At 42.9% G+C, this 25,912-nt stretch overlaps 1 protein-coding gene across 1 annotated transcript in view; it reads left to right on the plus strand.

Annotated features, from left to right (window-relative positions):
- The window catches only part of LHFPL6 (LHFPL tetraspan subfamily member 6), a 143,191-nt gene that overhangs the window by 110,636 nt on the left and 6,643 nt on the right, over window positions 1–25,912 (plus strand). Inside the window, exon 3 of the mRNA XM_083169747.1 lies at window positions 21,265–21,363. Within this exon, the coding sequence (XP_083025873.1) occupies window positions 21,265–21,363 (99 nt within the window). The remainder of the gene's footprint in view (window positions 1–21,264; window positions 21,364–25,912) is intronic.

Here is a 25,912-nt window from a genome sequence, read left to right on the forward strand (position 1 = left end):
GCCTCCACCATTTTTGTGCGGATCGCCAGCCGTCCGTGTATGGACGGCCGTGGCGATCCGTCGGGTGGGCGGCCCTTGGTTTGTGCGGTCGGAGCCCCGTGTGCGGCTCTGACCGCACCAACCAGAATAAGGGCCTTTGTGCGGATCGCCAGCCGTCCGTGTATGGACGGCCGTGGCGATCCGTCGGGTGGGCGGCCCTTGGTTTGTGCGGTCGGAGCCCCGTGTGCGGCTCTGACCGCACCAACCAGAATAAGGGCCATGGTTTTGTCCATCTAAGAAGGATTTTGTCAGAAAGAATGGACTAGAATAACCCCCTAAGTCCGTAGTTAACATATTAGCATTCACCATGTCTACAGTAGGTGGACGATGACAGTTGACATTTTACAGGTGATCAATTTGTTAACACTGTCACAATGTTGATAGTTCCGGAAGGCTCAATGTTAGCAGTAGGGCAGCGGTTCAAAACTCTGTCCTCGAGGCACTCTAATGCTGGGTATACAGTAAGTGATGGGTGTATCAAATGACATCGCAGCAGGGGGATGCTGTTAGGGTTACTGTCATTTGGTCTACAGCATGATGGTCGACAGTCATTAGGTCAACATGGGTCAAGGTCGACATGGTTCTAGGTCGAAAGGTCATTAGTTTGACAGGTCGATAGTTGAACAGGTCATTCGTTTGACAATGTCTAGGTCGACAGTCAAAAGGTCGACATGGGTTTCTTTCCCTGTGTATGAGCCGACATGTGCCGATAGGTGGTATTTCGGTACTCTTTACTTAGTGCGGCGCCCGTCGCGGGCATCGCGGGTACATTAATGTATGGCCGCGACGCGACCGACGCGATGCCCGCGATTTGCCATTGAAATCAATGTAAAACATAAAAATCGTGTCGGTCGCGTCGCGGCCGCACATAAACGCACCCGCGATGCCCGCGACGCGATGCTCACGATTTCCCATAGGGAACAATGTTAAAAGTCGCGATGGACCCGATTTTAGTGTTAAATGGCTCAATCAACCCGATTTGGCCATAGGAATCAATGTTAAATGGGCCACAGAGCCCATTAACCCTTAAATGTCCCCCCAAATTTTTAACGCCACCCCACGATCCACGCCAACCCGAAGCGTGGCGAGCGCAGCGAGCCCGCGAGGGGCGGCGGTACGCGTCCTCCGACCTTTTCATGCCCTACTATCCACGTCGGCGTGGTGTGAGAATATAATAGTGTGGCGAGCGCAGCGAGCCACCGAGCCCGAAGCGTGGCGAGCGCAGCGAGCCCCGCGAGGGGACGCGGATACCTTCACAGGTAGACGCGTCCCCTCGCGGGCTTCACAGGTGTCCGTGGCGACCCGGACACCTGTGAAGCCCGCGAGGGGACGCGTCTACCTGTGAAGGTATCCGCGTCCCCTCGCGGGGCTCGCTGCGCTCGCCACGCTTCGGGCTCGGTGGCTCGCTGCGCTCGCCACACTATTATATTCTCACACCACGCCGACGTGGATAGTAGGGCATGAAAAGGTCGGAGGACGCGTACCGCCGCCCCTCGCGGGCTCGCTGCGCTCGCCACGCTTCGGGTTGGCGTGGATCGTGGGGTGGCGTTAAAAATTTGGGGGGACATTTAACGGTTCATTGGCCCTATTTGGGCTGTGTGGCCCATTTTACATTGATTTATATGCCAAAATCGGGTCCATTGAGGCATTTAAGTGTCAAATCGCGGTCAATCAGGCTTTTTAACATTGTTTCCTATGGGAAAATCGCGGTGATCGCGGTAATCGCGGGCATCGCGACCATCCAATTTTACCCGCGATGCCCGCGATTACCGCGATCAGCGCGATTTTTACCCGCGATGACCACGATTTTGATCGGCGGCGCCGTTCTAGGTAAAGAGTACCGGTATTTCATTTCATGCCCTACCATCCAAAGGGCGTGGTGGGAGAATAAAAAAGAGTGTGCCGGGTGTAGCGAGGCACCGTGCCCGACGCATCGCGAGTGGATGCGGTGCACCTCAAACTGTGTCCATGTCGACTGTGTTGACATTCAGGTAAAAAAACTGTGAAAAACCACATGGCAACCTTTTGACTGTCAACATAGCCATTGTCGAACTAATGACCTGTCTAACTAACGAGTTGTCGAACTAATTACCTTTCGACCTTTAACCATGTCGACCTAGACCCATGTCAACCTAGACCAATGTTGACCTTTTCCCATGTCGACCTAATTGTGTCGACCTAATGACTGTCGACCATCATGCTGTAGACCAAATGATCCCAACCCTTCTTCTCTTTGTGCCCCTAGCCCCGTCTGCCGACATTGTGAATGTCTAACTTATGTATCAAACTCATTTGAGTTGCATACATGCATTAAAATACATATATAAGGCTACAGTTTTGGCTGTAAACATCATCACCATGCCAACATACATTCCGTATTTGTTTTAAATGCACAGGTTGTTTTTGTATGTAACACTGTTTGGTAGGAGAACTTATTCAGGATTTGGCTGGTTGGAACATAAATCTGGTAATATCTCCAGGACAGTTTTTGTCAGTTTCCAGCATTTCTAAGCAAATGGTCGACTGTCATTTGGTCCCATAAGTTACCAGCTTTTTATTCCAACCAGCCAGATTGGACAATAAAGATTTAGGTATATGATCAGCTTTATTCATACTATTGTACATGTACAATCTGCCCAAAGTAGTAGAAATCCTGATTGAAATCAAAATAATGCATACCTTCCAACATGACCCTCTCCAGGAGGGACACAATGTTCTGTTTCTGGTCTTGTCTCTTAATTTATGATTGTCATCACCTGCTTTGAACAGGTTAAGTGATAGGAAAGGTGTTTCACCACAGGTGATGGCAATCATACCTTAAGTGGGAAGTCAAGGAATAGAGCAATGGGTCCCTCCTGGAGAGGGTCATGTTGGGAGGTATGATAATGTCAGTTTCCCACGTCTGGGGCAGTACGTATGGTATAATAATTAGCATTACTGCCTCACAGCACTGAGGTCATGGGATCGATTCCCACCATGGCCCTAACTGTGCGGAGTTTGTATATTCTCCCTGTGCTTGTGTGGATTTCCTCCCACAAACCAAAAATATACAGGTAGGTTATTTGGCTCCTAGCAAAATTAACCCTAGAATATCTGTGTGTGCATGTGGTAGGGAATATAGACTGTAAGCTCCACTGGGGCAGGGACGGATGTGACTGTTCAACTATTCTCTGTACAGCACTGCAGAATATGTATGCGCTATATAAGAAACTGTTAATAAATAATAAATGTCTGCAGGATACCTTACATGGTGCACCCAGAACACCAGAGTTGCTGACATGACATGAGGCTAAGCATGATACACCTTCTCTACCCCAGGAAGGTTAGCATGCTTTCTGTCTGAGATGAGGTGGCTGTGACAAGTCTGCTATTCAGCTGCTTGTGCTATCAAGTGTATGTCATTCTTTAAGCTGTTACTTCATTCTTCATAATGGGACTGTCACTTCCATTCATCACTATGTGTGATTATCATGTATTAGATACAAAGCGTAGCGATAAACGTTCCAAACTACATACTGTGCTGCTAGAGAAGTGACCCACTTACTCTCTGCTCAATATGTATTCAAAATTTACCCTGTTCGGTGTGTGTGTCATTTATTCTCATCATAACACACTTTCCGAGGGCTCTTAAACTATTGGTTTGCTGCGTTAGCCCTGACCCGACTGCATGATGAATCACGTGATTGCGCAGCAGGTACCGGGGGCCATGATGATTATATGAATTTCCATTACTGTGCCCCCTGCACTTTTCTCTTATGTGGGGTACACACCACGACGACCCGCTCACGATGCACATTGTAAGCAGGTCGTCAGTGTTTCTTCAGACCCGCTCATGATGATGCGGGGGGGCACGACCCGCTCACGATGTGCACCGTGAGTGGGTCCGATCCGATGGCGACCCGCACCCGGCTGTATGGTCGTTATTCAGATCCTACCTGCAGCAGGTAGGATCTGAATAACGACCGACCGGCCCACGGGACCGCGCATCGGATCGGTATCGGTCCACACCAGGACAGAAAAGGGCCCAATCACCACACAATCTACATCCAATTGGTCGGAATTGGATCTAGATTGAGGGGATCGGGCCCTAGTCGTCCTGGTGTGTACCAGGCATTAGTGTAGAAAGTTGTTAACTTGAACTGTTAGGATCCCTTAAGGACCTGGTTTGGGAAATGCATTGACTTGACAAGGCCTGCATTGTTCCCTCCTGGTCCCATGAGGGGTAAGAGCATGTTATCTGACATTTGATTAGAAATGGCTGCCATCTTATAAGCCTTATAGGTTGGACCATACATCTTACAGATGTTTTAAATCCTATTAATACTGTAATTTTGAAGTATTTTTCTTAGTCTCCTTTTTAAACTCTCTAAACTCAAAATCATCTTTCCCTGGTTATTAATTATTTTAGCTGCTTTTAAAGTTGTTATATTGAAGTCATAAGCAAGGAAATATCAATGATGGCTTGCTGTGAGAGATTATTATAGTTTCCTATGTAAGGATCCCCACTGAGTCATTAACATTTCCGTTACCGCCTTGTAAACACTGCTATATTGTGACATATAGCGTGCATTAGAATTATCATGGGAAATCAATCGCTCTACTCAGGGGATAGTCATATTATTTTGAAAGAGATAATCAAGCTCCAAGTTCTCCTTAGCATTTATGAATGTGCAAATAAGAGAGAACTTTCTTTTGATTTTCTGGATTCATTTGTTGTTGGCTCTGCCAAGCCCATAAATACATAGACATCATTTTTTTCCAAGGGCTTGTTGATGTATAATCATAAAGTAAGATACATGTTTTTGTTTGCTTGGCGTGACCTTCAAGTTTAATCTCTAGAATTGAGTTGTCCATATTATAATACACCCCAATACCACACCCCTGCTAATGAATGTTCGCCTTGTAGCAACCTTGTAAAGGTCCATCTTTTTGATCCCCAGAGTTAATTATTGCTGTCTCCGGTACTTGTGTACTTTCACGGTGCCAGCATGGCGCCATGCATCTGTGTCCCCTTGTGGGGCTCGCTGCGCTCGCCCCCGCTACGGCCTCGGTGGCTCGCTACGCTATGTAAAAACAACTCCATGCCAACGTGGATAGTGGGGGTATGAACTATCCACGTTGGCATGGAGTTTACAGCCCCTCAGATGGACACAGACGCACGGCGCCATGAAACTACACAAGTACCCTGTCTCCCTGTGCAGTTAGGTTCTGGTGTTTGAAAGCCTGCAGGACAGTTCACTGCTGAAGAACTTGAGCAATCCAGAAATTAAGAGGCTATCCTATTGTTCTTAGCTGCAATACAATTTAGTCTAAAAAATACAGTAGAACCATTTGTGCTGTGGGTACAAAGTAGTCTTCTATCATTGGTTACATTCGTCTTTGGCTTTTATTTACAATTAAATGTGGCCCTTCTTGTTTTCAATGGCTTTCAGAATAAATGGTTCATTGCCAGCTTGGCAACACTGGGCACTTCATGGAAAAGTTAGCTGACTTTTAGAGCTACAGTTCCAAGTGGAATATCTTGGAATGCACTTAAGGGACTTTCCGGTGCTTAGCAACATTTCAGGTACGTTCTGCCAGTGCTGACAATGTGTTTACAGCAGTGCTTCATTTGGGAGAGCAAAACCAGAGTCCTTTTATATTATCTGACTGCTGACTATTATTCCATCTGTTAGCCTTTATTTTCAACAATTGTTTTATATCATAGCTGCTTACCCTCCTCCATTCTGCAGGAGACTCCCTGAAATAACAGCAATCTCCCTCTCTCCCTCATTAGTCCAGCAATCTCCCTTATTTCACCTAGCCCACATTACACTGTTACATTTTTTGGGGGGAAAAAGGAATGAGAGATAGATACATTTACATTGAATCATCAGCTCCATTACCCAGCACTTTACCAAGTACAGTAGCTCTTACTAACTGCTTTGGGGCATCTACATTTTGATATAATAATTTTAAAAGATTCCCCTCAGATGTAGCAGTACACACCCACGCTTCTAGGTGCCACGTTCACAATCTCTTCTGACAATATCTCCATATACGGAACTAGACATGCCCTTTGGGAGGAGCATGACACGCCCCCTCAATGGGACACTGCAAAATTATATTACCAACTATAATCTCCCTGAAACTAGTTTTCGAAAGTAGGTAAGTATGATTTATAGGCACTTGTGTATTGTCACGGCGCCCAAGATTCTTACATACGGCACCGTAGGAAAATCGCATCGCATGGGCCATTTTAAGGGCCATGCGATGCGATTTTCCTATGTAATTTATTCACTGCTCTCTTAGCCCCAGGGTATCGCATCCCACCTCCCGCAAAATCGCATGCGAGCGCGAAGGATGCCACTGAGGAGGAGAACATTGCTGGACCTTGCCAGAGAGTTTCATCATTGTAAATACTAATGGTATATCACTGTTATACTAAACCAAATATACTGCTGACATAAGTCTCAATACTAAATGGGGCCTTTAATTCTTTTGTCATTAAACCTGTGGGTGGTCATAGCACTGAACTTCATGCATTGTGCTCATCCAACAATGACTGTAGCAGCTGAAAGAACATTTAATACATACAAGCCAGTTTTCTTTTAGATATTCTTTCCCTTTAAGAAACAAAAACTTTGAGGCAAATATAAAGTCATTTATTATTTTCATCCCACTGTGTCCGCTAAATTCTCATGTTTTCAGATCAGACTTCTTTATTTCTGCATTGACTCAAAGCTTTTACAGGCGCCACACACAGAGCGAAGTCACAGTATGGCAGAGTAATGGCCCCAAAGGCTTGTTCAGCTTAATTGACTGCTTGGCTCCCTGATTCCTTTTCAGCGCTACAGTGAAATGGTCATTGTTCAGTCACTTTATACAGTTCTTTATGTACGGTAGTTACTGCAATATTGACATACAATTTATGCCAGTACATGAGTATTTACTTCTGGGATCATTTACTTCTAAGCCAGTAAATATCCCACCGGGTGCATCGTAGCTAGACAAGACCACTACTCCTGTAACCCGCCATGATATAAGTATTGGCTACAATTATAGAATAATCTTTCATGTGTATTAGATAAGGTATCTTTAGTTATTCAGCATACTACATAAAGTCATTCCTGTAAAATGTATTTGTGCTACAGTACCTTTATTCATCTCCAGAGACAGCTTTGGCTCTGGGGGGATTTTGGGGCTGGTTCTTATATGCATATGTGACCACCTTTCCGCACATCCGCTGCAGCCTGCTTATTACTTTGTGCTAATGACTGTATCCGCCCATGTATGCCGGAATCTGCATGCAGAAGACTGGCCGGGACTAAGTAAAAATCGGACCGGGACAAGACCCCGGAACACCAGACACCAAACTCTGCATTCCGGAGCTTGTAGTGTCCGGCCGGGGGATGTCTTGTCCGATGGGAAGCCTGTGAATGCTTTCACCAGGGACATGGGGAAGGGGAGATTACAGCCTCCCCGTGTGGTCTGGACCATTCTGGTTTTTGCTACATGCCCGGTCCATATATAGGGAGGCTTTATTCTCTCCCTGGTGACAGCTGTCACAGGACATCCCCGGACAGAACGCCCCCCGTACCGGACACTAAAAACTCCGGAATGCAGAGTTTGATGTCCGGTCTGGCATTCCGGGGTCTTGTCCAGGTCTGGTTTTTACCCATACCCAGACCTGCCGGCCAACTGGTTTTCTACCCACTACCAAAGCTTTTGTAGGGACTTGCATTTACTCTATGCCGAGGTGCATGGGACCCATTTTGAACAGGCACCCTTGCTTACTACAAATGGACGCTGAAATTGGATTACAAGAATATGACACTGGTACAAGACCGATCAGTTCGGTGCAATCACCTGGTCACCGCTGACTGTTGTTCATATCATAGGGAAAGTTTTTCCACCAAAAGATGTATGCATCCACACGACAACCGCTTTATAAGGCTCATGCTCAGATATCACCAAGATCCGCTCACATTTCTCTTATATCAGAACCAGGCCCAGTATTTCCGGTGATGAGTCTGACCAGTCGCATAGTGCTACTTTTGCTACATGCTCCTTCTCTCTATCCCAATTTGTGTGCAATGCTCAGTATTACTCATCATTTTCCATGTTGTCTATTGCACATACGCTAATGTGGGCCAAATGAAGCTATTGATTAGTACGGACACGTGATCCTGCTCTCTGGAGGAAAATAATTCATTTGATGATAAAATCTTGCTAGAGTTTAGCAAATGGACAAAAGTATGTACATTCTGTAGTATAGGGGACGCCTCTATTGCACATGCGCGCATCATAGCAGCCATTTTCCAAGTGATCTTTTGCTGCTGCTATGCCAGTGCCGGACCGAATGAGAGGTGAGTATGTTTAATGGGTGCAGGGGAGAGCCAGTGAGCGAGGAGTATAGAGCGGAGGTTTAGGATGACAGCATAAAAATGTTAGCACACTAATGGATATTTAGAGCCCATTTGTAGCTTTGGATTCTTTTTTAGTGTACAGCAGCCTAGATATGCCCCTTGAGGAGTTATAACGCCCTTACCATGGTATCATACCTCCGAACATTGTTTAGCCTCAAAGAGGGACCCCTCACGAGCCCACGGTGCACGCCCAAATTTTTGGGTTCGTGGCCTGTTTCTGTGAGGCCATGCCCCCTTTTTGGCTGATGTGGGTGCATGGTTTGTGGCTCTCTGAGCTGCTGGCTATGTCCCCAGCCCCTCAGGCTGCAGAATAGACCCTGTGCGTGTCTATTCTGCAACCTGTGGGGCTGGGGAGTTAGTGACAGGGGGGGGGGGGGGGGGCTTTCAACTGCCCCCAACCCTTGCCGTGGGACACTGCCAGCCCCAGGCAGGACGAGTGAACATCCTAAAAAAACAGGACGTTCTTGTGAGAAGCAGGACAGTTGGGTGGTATGTGGTATGTTTTCAGGTACTACTTTTTGGTACTTTGTCTCTTAAAACTAGGTCATCAATATTTCATAACTTTCACTGCAGACAAGACCCCTACCTTTTTTAAAGCCTGACATTCCAACTTTTTTGCGTTCTATCAAAGCAGATCAAAAAAATCCCTGAAAGCCAGGGACTGGCAGCAGAATATTATGAACTAAATTCCCTGTGTGGCATCTTGAAAAGATGAAGCTTAGTGATAGTGTGGACCGCTTGATACGGTCGCTCAGAGAATGAATAAAGATTCTTGTCATAATTGCCTTTTTTTTTCATGTTAGAGCCCCTAGATTAAGGTTGTGAAATAGGCTGAACTTTTCGACAATTCAGTGTCAGGAATATCTCTAAGAAGACACCTGAATTTCTCAGTGTCATGAATGCACAGAAGTGATAATGTGTCTGGGAATGGTAATTACAACATGTCATATATTTAAGGCGCTTATGCTTTTATCTAATTTTCTCTGGTTAAAATAAGAATTTTCTTCTAAAGTTAAATGTGTGATGATTTTTCAATGCCTTCGGGCTTTTTTGTAACTTCTATTTCTCTTTGATGTTCGGGCTATACGGAGACCACCCTCTCCAATAGAAAAGTTATCCCAGGTTTAGTGAAAGTCATTTATAGAAGCACAGCTGCTCTGTAGGATTAAATACACTTTGGGATTAAATGAACTGGAAACCCATGACTACATGCACAGAAATATGTGTTTTCTAAAGAAAGACAAAAAGAATTCGCTGATCAAGGATTAAACTTTTTGCCATTTCTACTTCCCTTGCTATTTATTTTATACTCTACTAGTTAAAATGAACCTCACATTTTTTCCCCTATATTTTTGTAACCAGCACGGGCTGGTTATGCTCAGGAGTGGGGACCCCACGCAGTTATTTTTCTTAAGGTGTCCATACACGGTGTGATGATCGCACCCGTTATGGGCTGGATCGCAATGCGTGCGACGCGATCAGAAGGCAGTACAAAAAGTTTGTGCAGCTCATATTTTTTGTACTGTGCGATGAGATGCCCGCGGGAGCGCACATTGCATGGGGCAAACGCACCGTGTATGGGCACCTTAAATTTTTAACCTTTTCTTCACTTATACTCACAGAAGCATAACACAGATCTGACTGATCCATGTAGGCTTCTGCAAACATGAGTGATAAAGCGTGGTCTATTTGTATTTTTCAGCTGAATTAATGGCCAACTTTGCTCATATGAATGATTGTAAATTATCCACTGGGTCCTGAGCCTATGGTAAAGTCCCACTGAGTTTGACTGATGGTCTATTGCAGGGGTGGGGACCCTTTTTTCTTCCAAGGGCCATTAATTGGAAAATATCCTTCGGGGGCCATATCTAAATTAGCCACTTAAAACTGACCCTGCTTCACTCATCCCGTGCTCCGGCTGCCACTGAATAAGACTCCTCTCGCGGGAATAACCGACCTTACACATAAATCCCCCTTCCTTGAATCCCGGGCAAGCCATTTACGGCCTGCAGGCTGGAGGTTCCCCACCCCTGGTCTGTTGATTTCAGCCATGATTTTCATTCGTAAATGAGTGAAATTGACTGAATTTTCACTTTTGGAAACTTGTTGATGTGCTATTCTCGGCAGACCATTTGGTCTTCGTAAATTTCCCTGTAAGTCCTCCATTAAAGGTACTAAGGACCATTGACTGTATACAAATTGTTTACAGCAGCATACTTTCTTAGTCAAGAGATCTTTCTTTACCGAAGGGCTCGAATGCACTTTATATATAACCACAAAACACAATACAGCTCACATTAGAAATGAACTGCTGATAGCTGGACACCAATTTCAGAGTGGCCCAGAATTTACTGTGGATGTTCATCTATTCAAAGAGCATTTTGTTTTTAAAATATGAACTTAATTTCAGCTGTACATGAGCCCCTAGGTGTGCTCTCCTCTGTGTACATAGAAGACCTTAGCAGGTTTCAAATTAATTATGCACTAAGGTCTTGGGATGTATAATTCAGGGTGAATATTCCTCCATTCAGGCTAAAGTATGTGATGAAAAAGAGGTTTTATTCCTCTTAAGGTTTCTGATCATTTTATGGCATAGGAGAAATATTTTGAAATACAAAATAACGACATTTGTGTGTTCTCTAGGTCAGACCTACACAGGAGATTGGCTGTATAGACCACTAGTTTACCCAGTAAAGGGAAACGTGAGAAAATGAACTCATAATTTCTGATTAGAACCTTTCAGTCCGGATTAACAATGTTATAAGTATGTGTTACAGAAATGTCCATTTATACCACAAGTGTGTAATCCTACAGAGCAGATTTCAGTTAGACAGCTAAATCATTAAATAACAAATCACACTGCATTATGAAAGTTAATGAAAGTAATTTTTTATAATTTATTGGAACGTATTACAGTATATGGTTATTTCATACTATAATGGATTTAGTACTATCTCCCGTCAGAACCCGGCCTCCACTTAACTAGTCTACCTGCCGCTCCATGGACCCTATTTTTCATAGGTATTGGTCATAGGGTCGACAGAAATTAGATTGTAGACCTAGTGACTGCATCCCCTATTGGGGCATGGTCAGCACTCTGTGAGCCCGGGACTGACCTAATATGCAGGGCCCTCCTCTCAAAACCCTGTCAAAGCCCTATCTCTATATTGCTCCAGGGGAAATGCGAACTTTTGTTTTTGACAAGTTGTACTTGACTAGTTACAAAATAACAGCTTAGTCCCTATCTGCTCCCACCTCCAATCACTGCCTTTACAGCTCCATCTCTCCATATCCATCAAGATCAATTTGCTTTAATTTTCTGTTAAGGAGTAACTTGGTCCATCAATTGACCTATAGTGGTCACTGGCGATAGTTCACTTCCGAGGTGAGGAGTATTTAGCCTCTTATATATACAGTATATATGGCACAAAACCATAGCATCTCTTCTCCAACATATGGAGTACTCTCCTCTAATTTCAACATCCACTGATCTCCAGATTTAAGTTTTGCTCTCTATGCTCATCGCCTGTAAGGTTGCCCCCAGTTATTTGTTTCTGATTTCTTTCCACTCAGTATCCAAGTTGGGCATCTGACCTTCCCGATCCTTATTTGTATAAGAAAGACTGTGTACAGTATCTCCCTGCTCTTTATTCCCCTTTCAAACTTGTATATTTGTCTTATAACCAGTGGTGGTTCTTACCAGTATAGAGAAGGGGGCTGCCGCAATGCGCCCATCCCCCCCTCTGCTGCCGTCCACATCCAGCCGTGCTCCCCAGCTCCTCCTATCCACCACCATGTGCACTCCCGAGTCCCCTGCACGGGGCCAGCGCATGCACAGTAACTTCATACATACTGAGCATGCACTGGCCCAAGCTTCCGTGGGCTACCTTTGTAGCAGCCACCGGAGGCTTGATCTGGTCCCCGGGTACTGCACATGCACAGAACCGTTTTGGGGGCTGCTGCGCATTTGTGCAGAGAGAGGCATCCCGGAGGGAGGGACCACCTCCCAGTGGGATGCCTTGAGTGACTGGCAGGTCGAACTTCCAATAGGAAGTCACTGCCAGTCACCGTGAAGCCAGAGCAGTCTCACAGACTAGGCAGAGAGAGTGGCGGATTTTTCCCTGGGGGGGCTGCAGCCCTGCAGCCCATAGGTAAAAACCGCCACTGCTTATAACCCCTCTGAGCAAGAGAAGAGCCTGTTGTATAGAAATTTCACATCAAAATGTGGTTTAATACATTAAAAAAGCAGGCATCATTTTTAAAGGGTTTAAGCCTCAGCTAAATGTAGCGGACAATCCTACAAAGGATGAGACACAAAGTCGGTCTGTCTGAGGCAGGTTAAGGACATGTCCTGCAACAAAGGAAGCAGAGACTGTGAAATGAAGTGGCGAGTGGAATTGGCAGATGAGGCTCGGAGACTGGCTATTTCTGCTATGCAGCTGGGATCCAAGCCAGTCTCACACAGGTCAAGAATTGTGTGGCAGTAGTCTGAGCTGCTCGGCAGCATGAGACAGAAAATGGAATTCAGGTTCTTCCTTCCAGCAGAGTGTAATCTACCGTGTGACCAGGGTTTAAGAAAGAAGCCAATTAATACAGTTATTGAAAATGTGTATTAGTAATATAACAATAGAATGATTCAAGTTCTATGAAATAATCCATGTAAAGTGAAGAATATGTAACATTCCTGCCTTGTACACAGAGGTTTGACCTTTATTTGCTGGCATTTGGATTATACCTATGAATCATCTTCAAAGAATTCCTACTAAATATTTTACAATAAGCCCCTTCCCCCTCCCCAATATGGGTCCCAGATGTCTCTGCAATTATTAATTCTACTACCGGGGCTGGCTAAGGTGCTGGTAGCATAGTAAAAGCAAAAAGGTAATATGGCTGCACACAAATACAATTAAATAGGTAGAATGGTTTTGGCAGAGAAAATCCAAATTCATCCAATCGCGATGCGATTTAAGCCCCCTATGCGATGTAAAATTGTATAAGCACCCTAATGGGTGCTTACAATGTTAAATGCACCCCCAGTCCACCCCCCAAGTATAAACGTGATCCCGAAGCATGGCGAGCGCAGCGAGCCCACGAGGGGCGACGGTATGCGTCCTCCGACCTTTTCATACCCCCACTATCCACGTCGGCGTGGAGTTGATTTTATATAGTGTGGCGAGCGCACGCGTATACCTGTGAAGTTCTGCGCGTCCGCTCGCCACGCTTCGGGCTCGGTGGCTCGCTGTGCTCGCCACACTTTATAATGTCAACTCCACGCCGACGTGGATAGTGGGGGTATGAAAAGGTCGTAGGACGCGTACCGCCGCCCCTCGCGAGTTTGCGGTGCTCGCCACGCTTCGGGTTCACGTTTATACTTGGGGGGTGGCGTGGGAGTGCATTTAACATTGTAAGCACCCGTTAGGGTGCTTATACAAGTTATAATCACATACCATCGCATTGTATGGCATTGTATGCCATATACAAAGCAATACAATTTTAAAATTGTATGACCTTGTGGAACATGCCTTATGGTCTGCGATGCGTTGGGCGCCGTGATAGTACACAAGTACCACTTTTTTCACTAAGACCCAGAGTGACGCCTATCATTGGAGGATTTAGCCTTGCAAGGGAAGGCAGACGGGCAAGTCGGTATCAGTTACCACTGCTCTGTCTAGCAATACAGAACTGTCACAACCTCACTGGCCCCTACCAATCAGTGGGGCAGATGTATTAAGCCTTAACAAGAGATAAATGCAAGGGTGATAAGGAGAGATAAACGTCCAGCCAATCAGCTCCTTACTGACTTTTTTCAAACACAGCCTCTAACATGGCAGTTGGCAGGTGATTGGCTGGACGTTTATCTCTCCTTATCACCCTTGCATTTATCTCTTGTTAAGGCTTAATACATCTGCCCCACTGTGTGTTAGATAAACTCTCTAACAGAGTGTATCTAGCAACAAGTCCTGCTACATCATACTCCCATTTTCAGGATGCATAAATTCACTAGCACACATAATACAGAGTTATTACTTTCTAGGGGTAACTATTAAAAAAATATATTAACACATACAGTAGGTTACTCCTGCTTCTTTGTAATATTGTAGAATCTATTCTGGATTTCGGCTGAATCTTATATAATAGTATTCAATAGATTCTAAAAATATGGCTTCTGTGCATTCCTACTTGATCACTATACAAAGGAAACCTTTCAATAATAGACTCCGTTTAAATGCGCCCTGTCTCTCTCTTTTCGGTGTTTGGAAGAAAATCTGACTTTGGTAAAGAGAGATGAGTTAGAAATGCCTCTAGCATTGACGGAGTTACCTGCACACTTGTTTTATTAAACCTCTGAAGAATGTGTCTGTGGATCAGGTGCTTTAATTCCTTTGAGATGTGAGATTGCCTGGATTTGTATTGTCTGCTTGTAAGAGATCAAACAGCTTTCAGCTCATAGAAGAGGATAGGATTTTATTTTTGGCAGCATGGTAAGGCGGAGGAGCATCCAATGTCTAAATAATTATTCTTGTCAAGATATCAAAGTTGGACTTTTTTTTTTTCTGTTTTCTTCAAAAGGAAGCTATTGTCTTGTATACAGCATAAAAAGTCAAATCAAGGTTATCATTTTTGCCAGCTGAAACCGTATTTTATTGTAAGCATTGAAACTATTGAAGGTATTAGAAAAAGCATCAATAATGGAAATATGTCTGTGAGATGTCTTTAAAATTGTTCTACTAGTATTTACAGGAGAGATCCCAATACAATTTTATATGGCACTTTAATATTTGAAAGGACTACACCTTATTACTCAAAGTAATACATTAATAGAATACATCTAATCATTTTACAAACACCTATCTGCAATATTCAGTAGTTCAGACATACCGCTTTGACTGTTCCAGAACAATACAGAGGTCTCTTTGCCACTTGCTCATCAGGCAGTTTAACGTTCAATGGGGGAAGACAAGAAAATCTGAGGGTATGGAGGACACTCCTAAGAGGTCTCCAAAAGCCCACAGAACCCAGCGCTTTAAATAAAAAATATATATATTGGAAATATTTTGTAAAAATAATATATATGTATAACGGTCTATGGCTGCAGCAGGGGCAAATGAGTCTGCTATTAACTCACTAGAAGATTGAAAAGAAGAAGGTTTTAATGCACCTGCGCTGCCAAAGAACCGATCTAAAGTTCACCTGCGATTTCACACTGAACAGAAGGACACCAGGGCACAAAATGATATAACAAATTTTTTATATATGAAAAAGAATATAAAATACACAAATATGCATATATTTAAAATAGATCTAGACAATATATATCATATATTCAAAGGTCAAGGGTTACTCATATACAAATGAGGTCCCAAGAAGCAAACAATAAGTTAAAAGTAGCCAGCAACACCAGTGGGGTAATGAAGTCCGCAAATGGGCATAGCAGCACAGTTAGCATATGTTAGTATCAGCCAGATGATGGATAGCAGAGATGATTGGGTTAAATGACAGGATGGAGCAGGATTTTAGTAAGCCAGAAATATTTGTAACAGTTTGTTTAGAATGGAAGCTCGATGCGAAATGCCTGGTTTAAGCGCTTAGAAATGCCAGGTGATATGCAGTCAGGTAGCGCAGAGACTTTCCTTAATGTATGCTCACCCTCCTTGATGTTTTTGGAGATGGTGGGGCGGGGAGCCCAGATGACAGCGGGCTCTACCCGCTGTGGATGGTAACTGGCGTCCTTTATCCTCCAGATATATGACTGTCAAGGCGTGAGCCGGTTGTACGGCAGTGGACGGCTGAATATGTCGAGCGGGAGTCTGCCGCTGGAAGCCGGAATGTGCACAGCGAGGCTCTAAGTTAATGGTGCTGTAGCGTGACCTCTCACGTAACTTGGCGTGCTGGCGTATGACGTCGACGCGTTTCGTTCCCTAGCAACGGGAACTTTTTCAAGACGGATAGTAGTGAGACCTAGTATACGGTATTTATAGGCATCTGACATCTGTTTTTAATTAGCACTTTAATAGCTGAATAGTCTAGTAAATTAATATACATAAAGTGTGCCCGGTGTCATAATTATTCAGTATACGCAAAACAGCATTTACATTTGAATAGCAACATCACAAAGACTGTACACATATTAAATTGGTGATCAATTAAACGGCATTTCATACATATACAGAGGCTTTCATTAATTAATTGATCAAGCAACATTTTGTATATACATAAGGTTTTTTTTGGGAATACAGATACATAGATAAATTATATTAAATGGTATAATACTAAAGCTATATATTTTCTAAGAGAGAAAAAGTTTGATCAAGATTGTGAATTTATTCACATAGGAGAGAGATGAATATTTTTTCAGTATTAATCTGCAGCAAATTAGTATTCTGAGAGTTCCATTTAATAACAGGCTACAGTCGGCTTCTAACAGTAAATTTTAATGTGCTTTTTCTGCCTATAGCAAAACAAGTATATTAGTTTCAATGTGATTACATTTATATATATGCCCACAATCAATTAGTACATAGATAGTATTGTATTCACGAAACTCAACATCAATTATGATTATATTTAATTATTTATTTATTTGATTATTTACACTCAAATGAAAGTGTTCTTTCAATATAGAGGGATCATAAAGGGAAGGGGAAGGGAAGTGGGAAGGGGAATAAGGGAGGAAAAAAACAGAGCGACTAATTAGAGTCAGATGGATATATAAATAGCCAGTGTATATATTTTTAGTTTTTTATTTATTATTTTATTTTGAAAACTTATATAGTATACCAGGATGGTTAGTTTTTATATAAAACCCAATCTATATAAATCTGAATGAAGCGATCAGTGTGCTGGGAATGTGGGGAGTCTGGTCTGCAGACCCGGGGCATCATGGATATCCAAGTGTCCCGGGTAGACTTAAGTCTCCACAGTCGCAACACAATGTCTCCATTTTGGTTGTTAGAATATTTCTTATGCTTTTTATAATAGAAAACATGAAAAAGGATATAAAAAGGGGGAAAGGAGGGGGGGGAATAAGAAAGGGAGACAAAAAGAAGAGGAATTAGCATGGACTAACCCCGAAGTCACCCTAAACATCAATCCATACAAGTAAGGTCTAGAGCTTCGTTTAAGCCTGAAGGGCTTAAAGTATCGAGCTTAAAGATCCAGGAAGATTCACTAATACATAGTTTTCTAAACCTATTTTAACGTTCAATGATGCTTGGGGACATAGCATATCTGTAGAAGTCAAATCCTAACAGTCAGGATTCCGACAGTCGGGATCGCGACAGTCGGGATCCTGACAGTCATTAACCCGACGTCGGGATCCCGACTGTTAATACACTGACGGCCGGGTTCCCGACGGTCGTCGGCTATTTTCCCTCGTGGGGGTCCACGACCCCCATAGAGGGAGAATAGAATAGGTGGCGAGCATAGCTCGCCAGCATGGCGAGCGCAGCGAGCCCGCAAGGGTCTTTGTTGCGCTGGCCACGCTGTCTGAGACCAGGCAGTCGGGATCCCGACGTCGGGATAATGACTGTCGGGATCCCGACTGTCGGTGCCTCATACCACACCCGAGTAGCCGAACACTGTTGAGCTAGAATCGAGCTCACCCTGTGAAATGCTTTGCGAGCTTCTCTTAAGCAAAAAAAAATTATATAGTATAGTGTGCTGATGATAAAATGAAAATGATTTGCTGCCGCCAATATGCCTTAGCTACATTAATTGTTCGTAACTGTTTGGTTTTACTGTGTACCAAATTACAATACAGGTTCCTTTCGGCACTTCATTTGCAAATTGACGCATGCGCAGTGCATTTTAGAAAAGGGGACATGTGGTGTAGAGAACATTACACACTGTCTTTTCTAATACTACATAAAGTTACAATTTAATAAAGCATTACGTAACTTGCAATGCAATGAAGTAACGTGGAAGAGCGCAAATTGAAAAGCACGTTAGATGTAAGTGGACACATCTGTATCAGTGCATTGTGTGTTTGGATAATCTGCCAACTGCCCAAATACCCTCTGCAGGAGTCAATGGTGATTGGCAGCTCAACCGGGTTTGGGCAGTGCTTATAGAGAACACGCTGTTCGATCTGTCAAGAGATATATCTGAATATCAGTTGATCTACAGCTAAATATACAATTGTGAAACCAGCCATAGAGATATATTTACTAAAGTGCAGGTTTATAGAAGTGGAGATTAGATTCTACTAATCATTTAGCTAGCATATTTTAGAATATAATAGCTAGAATTTGGTTGCTATGGGAAACATCTCCACTTCTATAAACCCACAATTTATTAATTGTACCCCCTAGTGTGCCTTGAGGACTGAGGAATGAAACAATGGTGTAGGTGCTAGATTTGTTAAAGCTTCTAAAGCGTGGTCATTTTGCCCATATCTTCACTCCTGTCATCTAAGCCCTCTTCTCTTCACATGTCACTCACAGCTCTCCCATACTCAAACACTCAGTGACCATCTTCATCTGCCTACTCCTCTCCATCTTTGGCCACCAGCCCCTAGTAGTACGTTGATCAAGTCCTCACTACTTATGTTTAAGCTGTAATGTGAATTGAACTCGTAAATATCGGCCAGGACTTATCCTATCCTGGCAATTTCATCCGGGGCTCACCGCTGCAGATTCAACTTTATTAAAAGTGTAAACTTAATTGTCGGAATCGGTTGCTAAATTGTTGAATTAGTGGCCGTTTTTGATGTGGATTCGCCGATTCACGTTCAACTGTTGGAATGTTTTCGACAATCAGGCAAAACCATTGAATAGGTCCAATGTTCCTGTTGTATTCAAACTGTTGGTATTTGCGCCTGTCACAAATATCGTCAGGGATTGAAAACCCTCCATAAAATTTTTGGTACTTGTGTACTTTCACGGCTCCCATCGCATGCCATATGTAGTGGCATGCGATGCGATTTTCCCGTGTTTTTATGCAATTTTTTATAAAATCGCATGCGATCTGATGCGATGTCATTTTTCACAGAAATTATGGACATGAGTTGAAATCATGTAAAATGCACCCCAAATGTCATTTTTCACACTGTACCACCCCCACTATCAACGCCAACCCGAAGCGTGGCGAGCGCTGCGAGCCCGCAAGGGGCGGCGGTACGCGTCCTATGACCTTTTCATACCCCCACTATCCACGTCGGCGTGGAGTTGAGAATAGAAAGTGTGGCGAGCGCAGCGAGCCACTGAGCCCGAAGCGTGGCGAGCGGACGCGGATACCTTCACAGGTATCCGTGTCCCCTCGCGGGCTTCACAGGTATCCGTGTCCCCTCGCGGGGCTCGCTGCGCTCGCCACGCTTCAGGCTCGGTGGCTCGCTGCGCTCGCCACACTTTCTATTCTCAACGTGGATAGTGGGGGTATGAAAAGGTCGTACGATGCGTACCGCTGCCCCTCGCGGGCTCGCTGTGCTCGCCATGCTTCGGGTTGGCGTTGATAGTGGGGGTGGTACAGTGTGAAAAATGACATTTGGGGTGCATTTTACATGATTTCAACTCATGTCCATAATTTCTGTGAAAAATGACATCGCATCAGATCGCATGCGATGCGATTTTTCCCTGTACGATGCCCATCATGGGAGCCGTGATAGTACACAAGTACCAAATTTTTTAAATTGTTTTTTATCAGAGAACAGATATAAAAAAAAATATATATATATATGGACTACAATCCTCAAATTATTATTTTTTTTATATTAGAATATCAGCTATGTGACCATTCTATCATAATTTCTGTCTGTGAAAAAGATATATCTAGAAACCTGTTGTTACTGCTATAATTGTTTTCTGTTAACTTTGATGTTCTGTGAGGTGGAGCAGATCCTGCAGTTCATTAATTTGAGACTTTCTCACTTGACTGCCATTAAAGCTGTGATGTTGATATCCTAAGATATTTTTTCTACGTGTGAGGTGCACAGAGACTTTGCTGTATTATGGTGGTGATGACACACAACAGATGTTGCTATTTGGGTGCCACATTTCTCAGCAATGCTTTGGGCATCTTAAGTATTCCATCTCTGCTCAGCTAATCTTGGCCCATGTTACTGGCTTCAGTCCCTACCCACAAAACTAAGTAATTAACACCATCTTCTACACTTCTCATTTATGGTTTAAAAATAAATGTGATTCTTTTTTTTTATCTATTATTCTGAGCGCTCTCTACTTAAATTTTATGTTTTTTGTTTAGTGGTGGCCATGAAACCATATGGGAGCTGCTTTTTAGGGATAATTAAGCGGTTGCTATGTTGCTACAAATTATTGTCTGTTATTATTTGCGCCTGTTTTTTTAAAGTACCCCGCTTATTTACCTACTGCTTGACTGATTTTGCAAATTCACAGAATAATAGTTGCATGTAAATTATACCTTCTGTGTGTCGTTCTTTGTCCTGTAGTGTTCACTCTAGAAATTTTTTAGGGCAGGGTGCTGTCCATGGGGAGGGCACATTTTTCAATCGTGAGGGCACATTTTTCAGTCAGGAAGGCACATTTTAATTTTAAAAGGCAAAATGAAGGTTCGGGTTATGTGCGCGCCTAAGGCTCCAGAAAAAGGGGGCGTGATCAATTGTGATCACTGTCAGCGGGAGGAGACTTCTAGCGCGGCAGCAGCTATTAACTTGTACAGGGCGCAGGGCGGGCAAAAACAGGCAGGGCGGAAATCGGCGGCTTTTAAAGGGGCAGGGTGCAGCGCCCTGTAAAATAAGCCTAGCGGGAACACTATCCTGGTGCTGATGTGACTATTTCTCTGTGTCTGAAGCAAAGTAACATTGCACAGTTTTGTAGAGTAATGTGTTTCGTTTTCTTTACAGGACTGCTGATTGGATCTGGATGCGCTCTATATCCTTTGGGCTGGAGCAGTGAGGAAGTCCGGCAGGCTTGTGGAAATCTATCAGCGCAGTTTGAATTGGGTAAGTACGAAGCTTCTATAGGTATATATATTAAAAATTGTGTTCAAAATAAAGATCACAAATAAAGTTTGATTAAAAAAAAAACCAGCAAATGCAGACACTTGATTTGTAGAATCTATCAAATAAAAACTGTCGGGGTCCTTGCAGTTTCATGGAAGATGTTAAAAAATACTTCACATTATACCACAGTGCCCGCCATGCTGGAGATGTAGCTATGTGTGTAGGTCAAGTCCCTCCACACTGTGATCTACTGGAACCCTCCTGGCCAGTTCTCTGGAATCTGGTTCGATATACATTACATTGACACTGTAATGGTCGACAACTTTTTTTTTTTAAACTTATTCACACTTTACCATCCACGTGGACTATGTTTGGGGACTGTAAAGTATGCAGAGGGAAGCAGAGCGAGGCACCACTCACCATGCAAGGCTACGCTGTACACTAATTGGGATCCATGCCATCAAATGTACAAAATTAAACCAAAAGAACCAGAAAAACTCTTCTTCATGTGTTGACCATTTCCGTGTCAACCTTTTGCTTGTGTCATCATTTTTCCTATGTCGACCTTGTTCATGTTGACCTTTTAGGGTCAACCTAATTACTGGCAACCCCATAATCCATACCAGATGTCTGCAGAGCCAGATTAAGGTCTAAATGGGCCTGGAGCTGAAAATGATTAAGGGCCTATTATGCGCAATAATCGGGGGTTGTGGCCAGCACCTAATAATGTGGGGGCATGACCAGTGTTCTGGTTGGGTGGTCTGCTCATGGGTGTGTCTCTATTTGTGTAAATACTTTCAACTAATTAAATATGCCTGGAAAAGGCAGGGGACTGGCATAAGAAAAATGCAGGGAGATATATTGGTGGGTGCACTCCAAAGGTGCACCTGCAGTACCCCGATGTCCTAAGATACTTGCGGGGTGAGGCGGCACTCCAATCATAAAAAAAATACTGAAAGCCGAAACTTTGTAGACAATATTTTAGCACCTTTTATGTGGTCACCTAAATTTACCACACCATATACTCCTTATACAAATCATGCTTCATAAATAGGGGCAAAGGCACACATTAAAAATTTACACCGTAATGCCCATTACATGTTAAGCCACACACCATAATCTCCATTACGTATTATGCCAAACACCATAATGCCTATTAAAATTTATGCTACATAAGTGTTGCTTACCTACATGTTCATTGCCAGGGGTTCCATGTTTATTGCCAGGGGTTCCATGTGCATTGCCAGGGGTTCCATGCTCGTTGCCATGTGGAATAACATTCTCATTGCCAAGGAGGAATAAATGCTCATGGTAACTGGAGGACAGCCGCTGCCGGGCAGAAATGACAGCAATTGACAGCCAGGCAGAGAGCAGGGGGCTGCCCGGCTGTATTCAGAGCACTGCTATTCGAAATAATACCCCTTTCACACCAGAAAATGCAGGGTCTTACCCGGGAATATGGTCCCAGGATCATGCAGGGACATTCCCGGACTGGCCCCTTTTACACCAGCCTAGTCCCTGCATTTTCTGGGGTGAGGGGGGGAGAGAAAACCACCCCTGCCCCCCTTTAAACAACCAGCTATATCTTCAGAACCAACTGACTCATTTACATGTAGGCTTCGAATGATTTTCGTCCCGTGAAACTGGGCCATTTGGTTCCAGAGAAATCGTCCTCAAACAACATGAACAGCCATGAAATTACATTTCAGAAATGAAAAAAAATTGGTTTACCCGCAATATCTCTATATCCAATGAACCCACATAGACCAGGTATCAAATTGAAGGCCCAGTGATTTGGGTTCCACTGAGATCAACCTCGAGCTTCTGTGATGCTGGAGGGGGAACTGGCAGCCGTTGGAACCGGGTGGAGGTCGGAATTAGTGGGTCCCATGTTATCCAGCTTTGCCTGGCGGTATCTCTGGTTCCCGGGGGGCTAGTGACGCGGGACTGGGCTCGTTGGAAAGCCCTGGCCCTCAGCTACAAAATGGGCCTATTTGGAGAGTGGGCCTGGAGCTGTAGCTCCATCAGGCCCATTGTTAATCCGGCCCTGGATGTCTGGATATATACTATTACAGAAACCTATTTTTCCCATACATTTTATTTGTATTTGCATACACGATAATGGGGCAGATGTATTAAGCTTTAACAAGAGATAAATCCAAGGGTGATAAGGAGAGATAAACGTCCAGCCAATCACCTGCTAACTGCCATGTTACAGTCTGTGTTTGAAAAAAGTCAGTAAGGTGCTGATTGGCTGGACATTTATCTCTCCTTATCACCCTTGTATTTATCTCTTGTTAAGGCTTAATACATCTGCCCCACTGATTAATTTTCTTGCTCAGTAATTCTTATAAATGACTTGTCGTTGGGCGTAGAGATGCAAGATGGACTGAGAACGCCACAGGTAGCTAGCACAGGGTCCATCTCTCAATGTGCGCACCTGTGTCTTTGTATTGCGATCATCTCATTAACACATACAATAGATCTATTAAATAGGTTATGATTTGGATTTAAGCATCGCCGTATTTCCCTACAATATCAATGCATGGTTTCTGATCAGAATGTAACATGGATGTTGATGTTCATCATGTTAACATTTAAGTTGACATCAGAATGTTGACAACACATTTTAGCATTATTTTTAGGGTTAGGCTAAAATATGCAACAAAAAATGGTATGTCAGCATTCTGGTGTCAACATGTTACATGTCAGCATTATAAACCTGTCTACATTTTGACCATATTGGCAATTGTGAATATCAACCTTTTCCCTTTCAATCTGATATCTATTTAGACATCCCGAAAATATTAACATTTTGGTGACAATTCTGCCTGTTGACTTTGTTTTCCAAATCCCAATACAGAGGATACGAGTTACTGCTTCTAGGAACTACCGTTGCACATTCAATCTTATCCTGGGTCATTTAAATATGCATATTAGCGTTTATTGAAGACTTGGTCCTAAATGTAATGGCTCTCAATTTGTGGGACATTTAGTTGAAGTAAAAAAAAAATATATGGTTTTGGCTTTGAGAAATAACTTTAATATCTCCATAATTAATTCATGACCTATATGTTTATATACAGTATAATGTGTGTGTACAGTATGTATCTATATGTGTGTGTGTCTATATATATATATATATATATATATATATATATATATATATATATATATATATATATATATATATATATATATATATATATAGGGAAGACGGTCCGGCACTCCCAGTAACAGTACCTCTCAGCGATCGGTGCCTTCACTGCAGGGACTTGCTGTGATATACAAACGAAGGTGCGGCACTCACGATCAGTCAAACAATAAACGATATGCTGCCACAGAGGTTCGATCAACGTTTCAAAACTTTATTGTTTTGTCATCAGATGACACCTGATGTCACCTGATGACAAAACAATAACGTTTTGAAACGTTGATCGAACCTCTGTGGCAGCATATCGTTTATTGTTTGACTGATCGTGAGTGCCGCACCTTCGTTTGTGTGTATATATATATATATATATATATATATATATATGTGTATATATATGTATATGTAGATATATATATTATGTGTGTGTGTCTGTGTGTTTCTGTATTTATGTATGCATATGTAGATATATTTGTATTTAGATCAATATATCTTGGGATCCTGTACCTTTTTTTTTTTTACCTTTTTTATTTTGACTGAACTTCATACTCACTAATCATTTTGCTTTGATTTTTTTTGTGTTGAATTTGAATGATCTCTCTGGAGTCTTAGATGAAGATTAATGAATTCATGCAGGAGGAAAAAAACTCAAGGGGTTCATTTAACTAATTGCTACTTGTATTTGAATATTCAAACCTAAGTAAAAAGAAATATAGCTGAACAGGGCCAAGTCGGATAAAGCTGTACAAAGTTTTTCATTTAAATGTGAAGGGTATTTCTACAGGGGTTCCTCCTTTTTTATTATATTCTCTCTTTTGTATTTGTCTAGTAAAAGATAGTATGTATAACTGTATAAAACAATAAGTATAGTCCAATTCTTAGCTTTTATTGTACACTATCTCTTTTTAGAGCTCTTCTCCGATAAGTAATTATTCTGTTACAATACAATAGCTTTTTGGGATGGATTAATGGGAAGGGATAAATGAGATATCATTGGGGGTAAAGTGTGACATCATAGGGGTAAAGTATGACATCACTAGCAGGTGATGAAAAGATCTTAAACTTTGACAGAGAAGGTAAAGAGGTAGTACACACAATGGCTTATATTTGCTCATAGGCTGATAGTTTTGTCCATCTTATCTCTATCTAGCAAATAAGTCTACTGGAATGTCATATACTACTGTGCTGTTATTGCATCATAACCTTGGCTACCAACCACGACTGCAATGATTAACAAGTGGTATACATCTGACCATACTGTACTAAATAAAATAATATGGTCCATTTTGGCAAAACCTAATTTGACTAGATCATTGCTGGCCCCAATCCGTCCAAGCATTTTCCAATTGGGAATGGCTCAAAAGCACACTTTTGGTGCCATCTGAATGGGGTAGTGTA

Source organism: Crinia signifera, chromosome 2, assembly GCF_055691185.1.
Source record: "Crinia signifera chromosome 2, ASM5569118v1, whole genome shotgun sequence".
Lineage (NCBI taxonomy): Eukaryota > Metazoa > Chordata > Amphibia > Anura > Myobatrachidae > Crinia > Crinia signifera.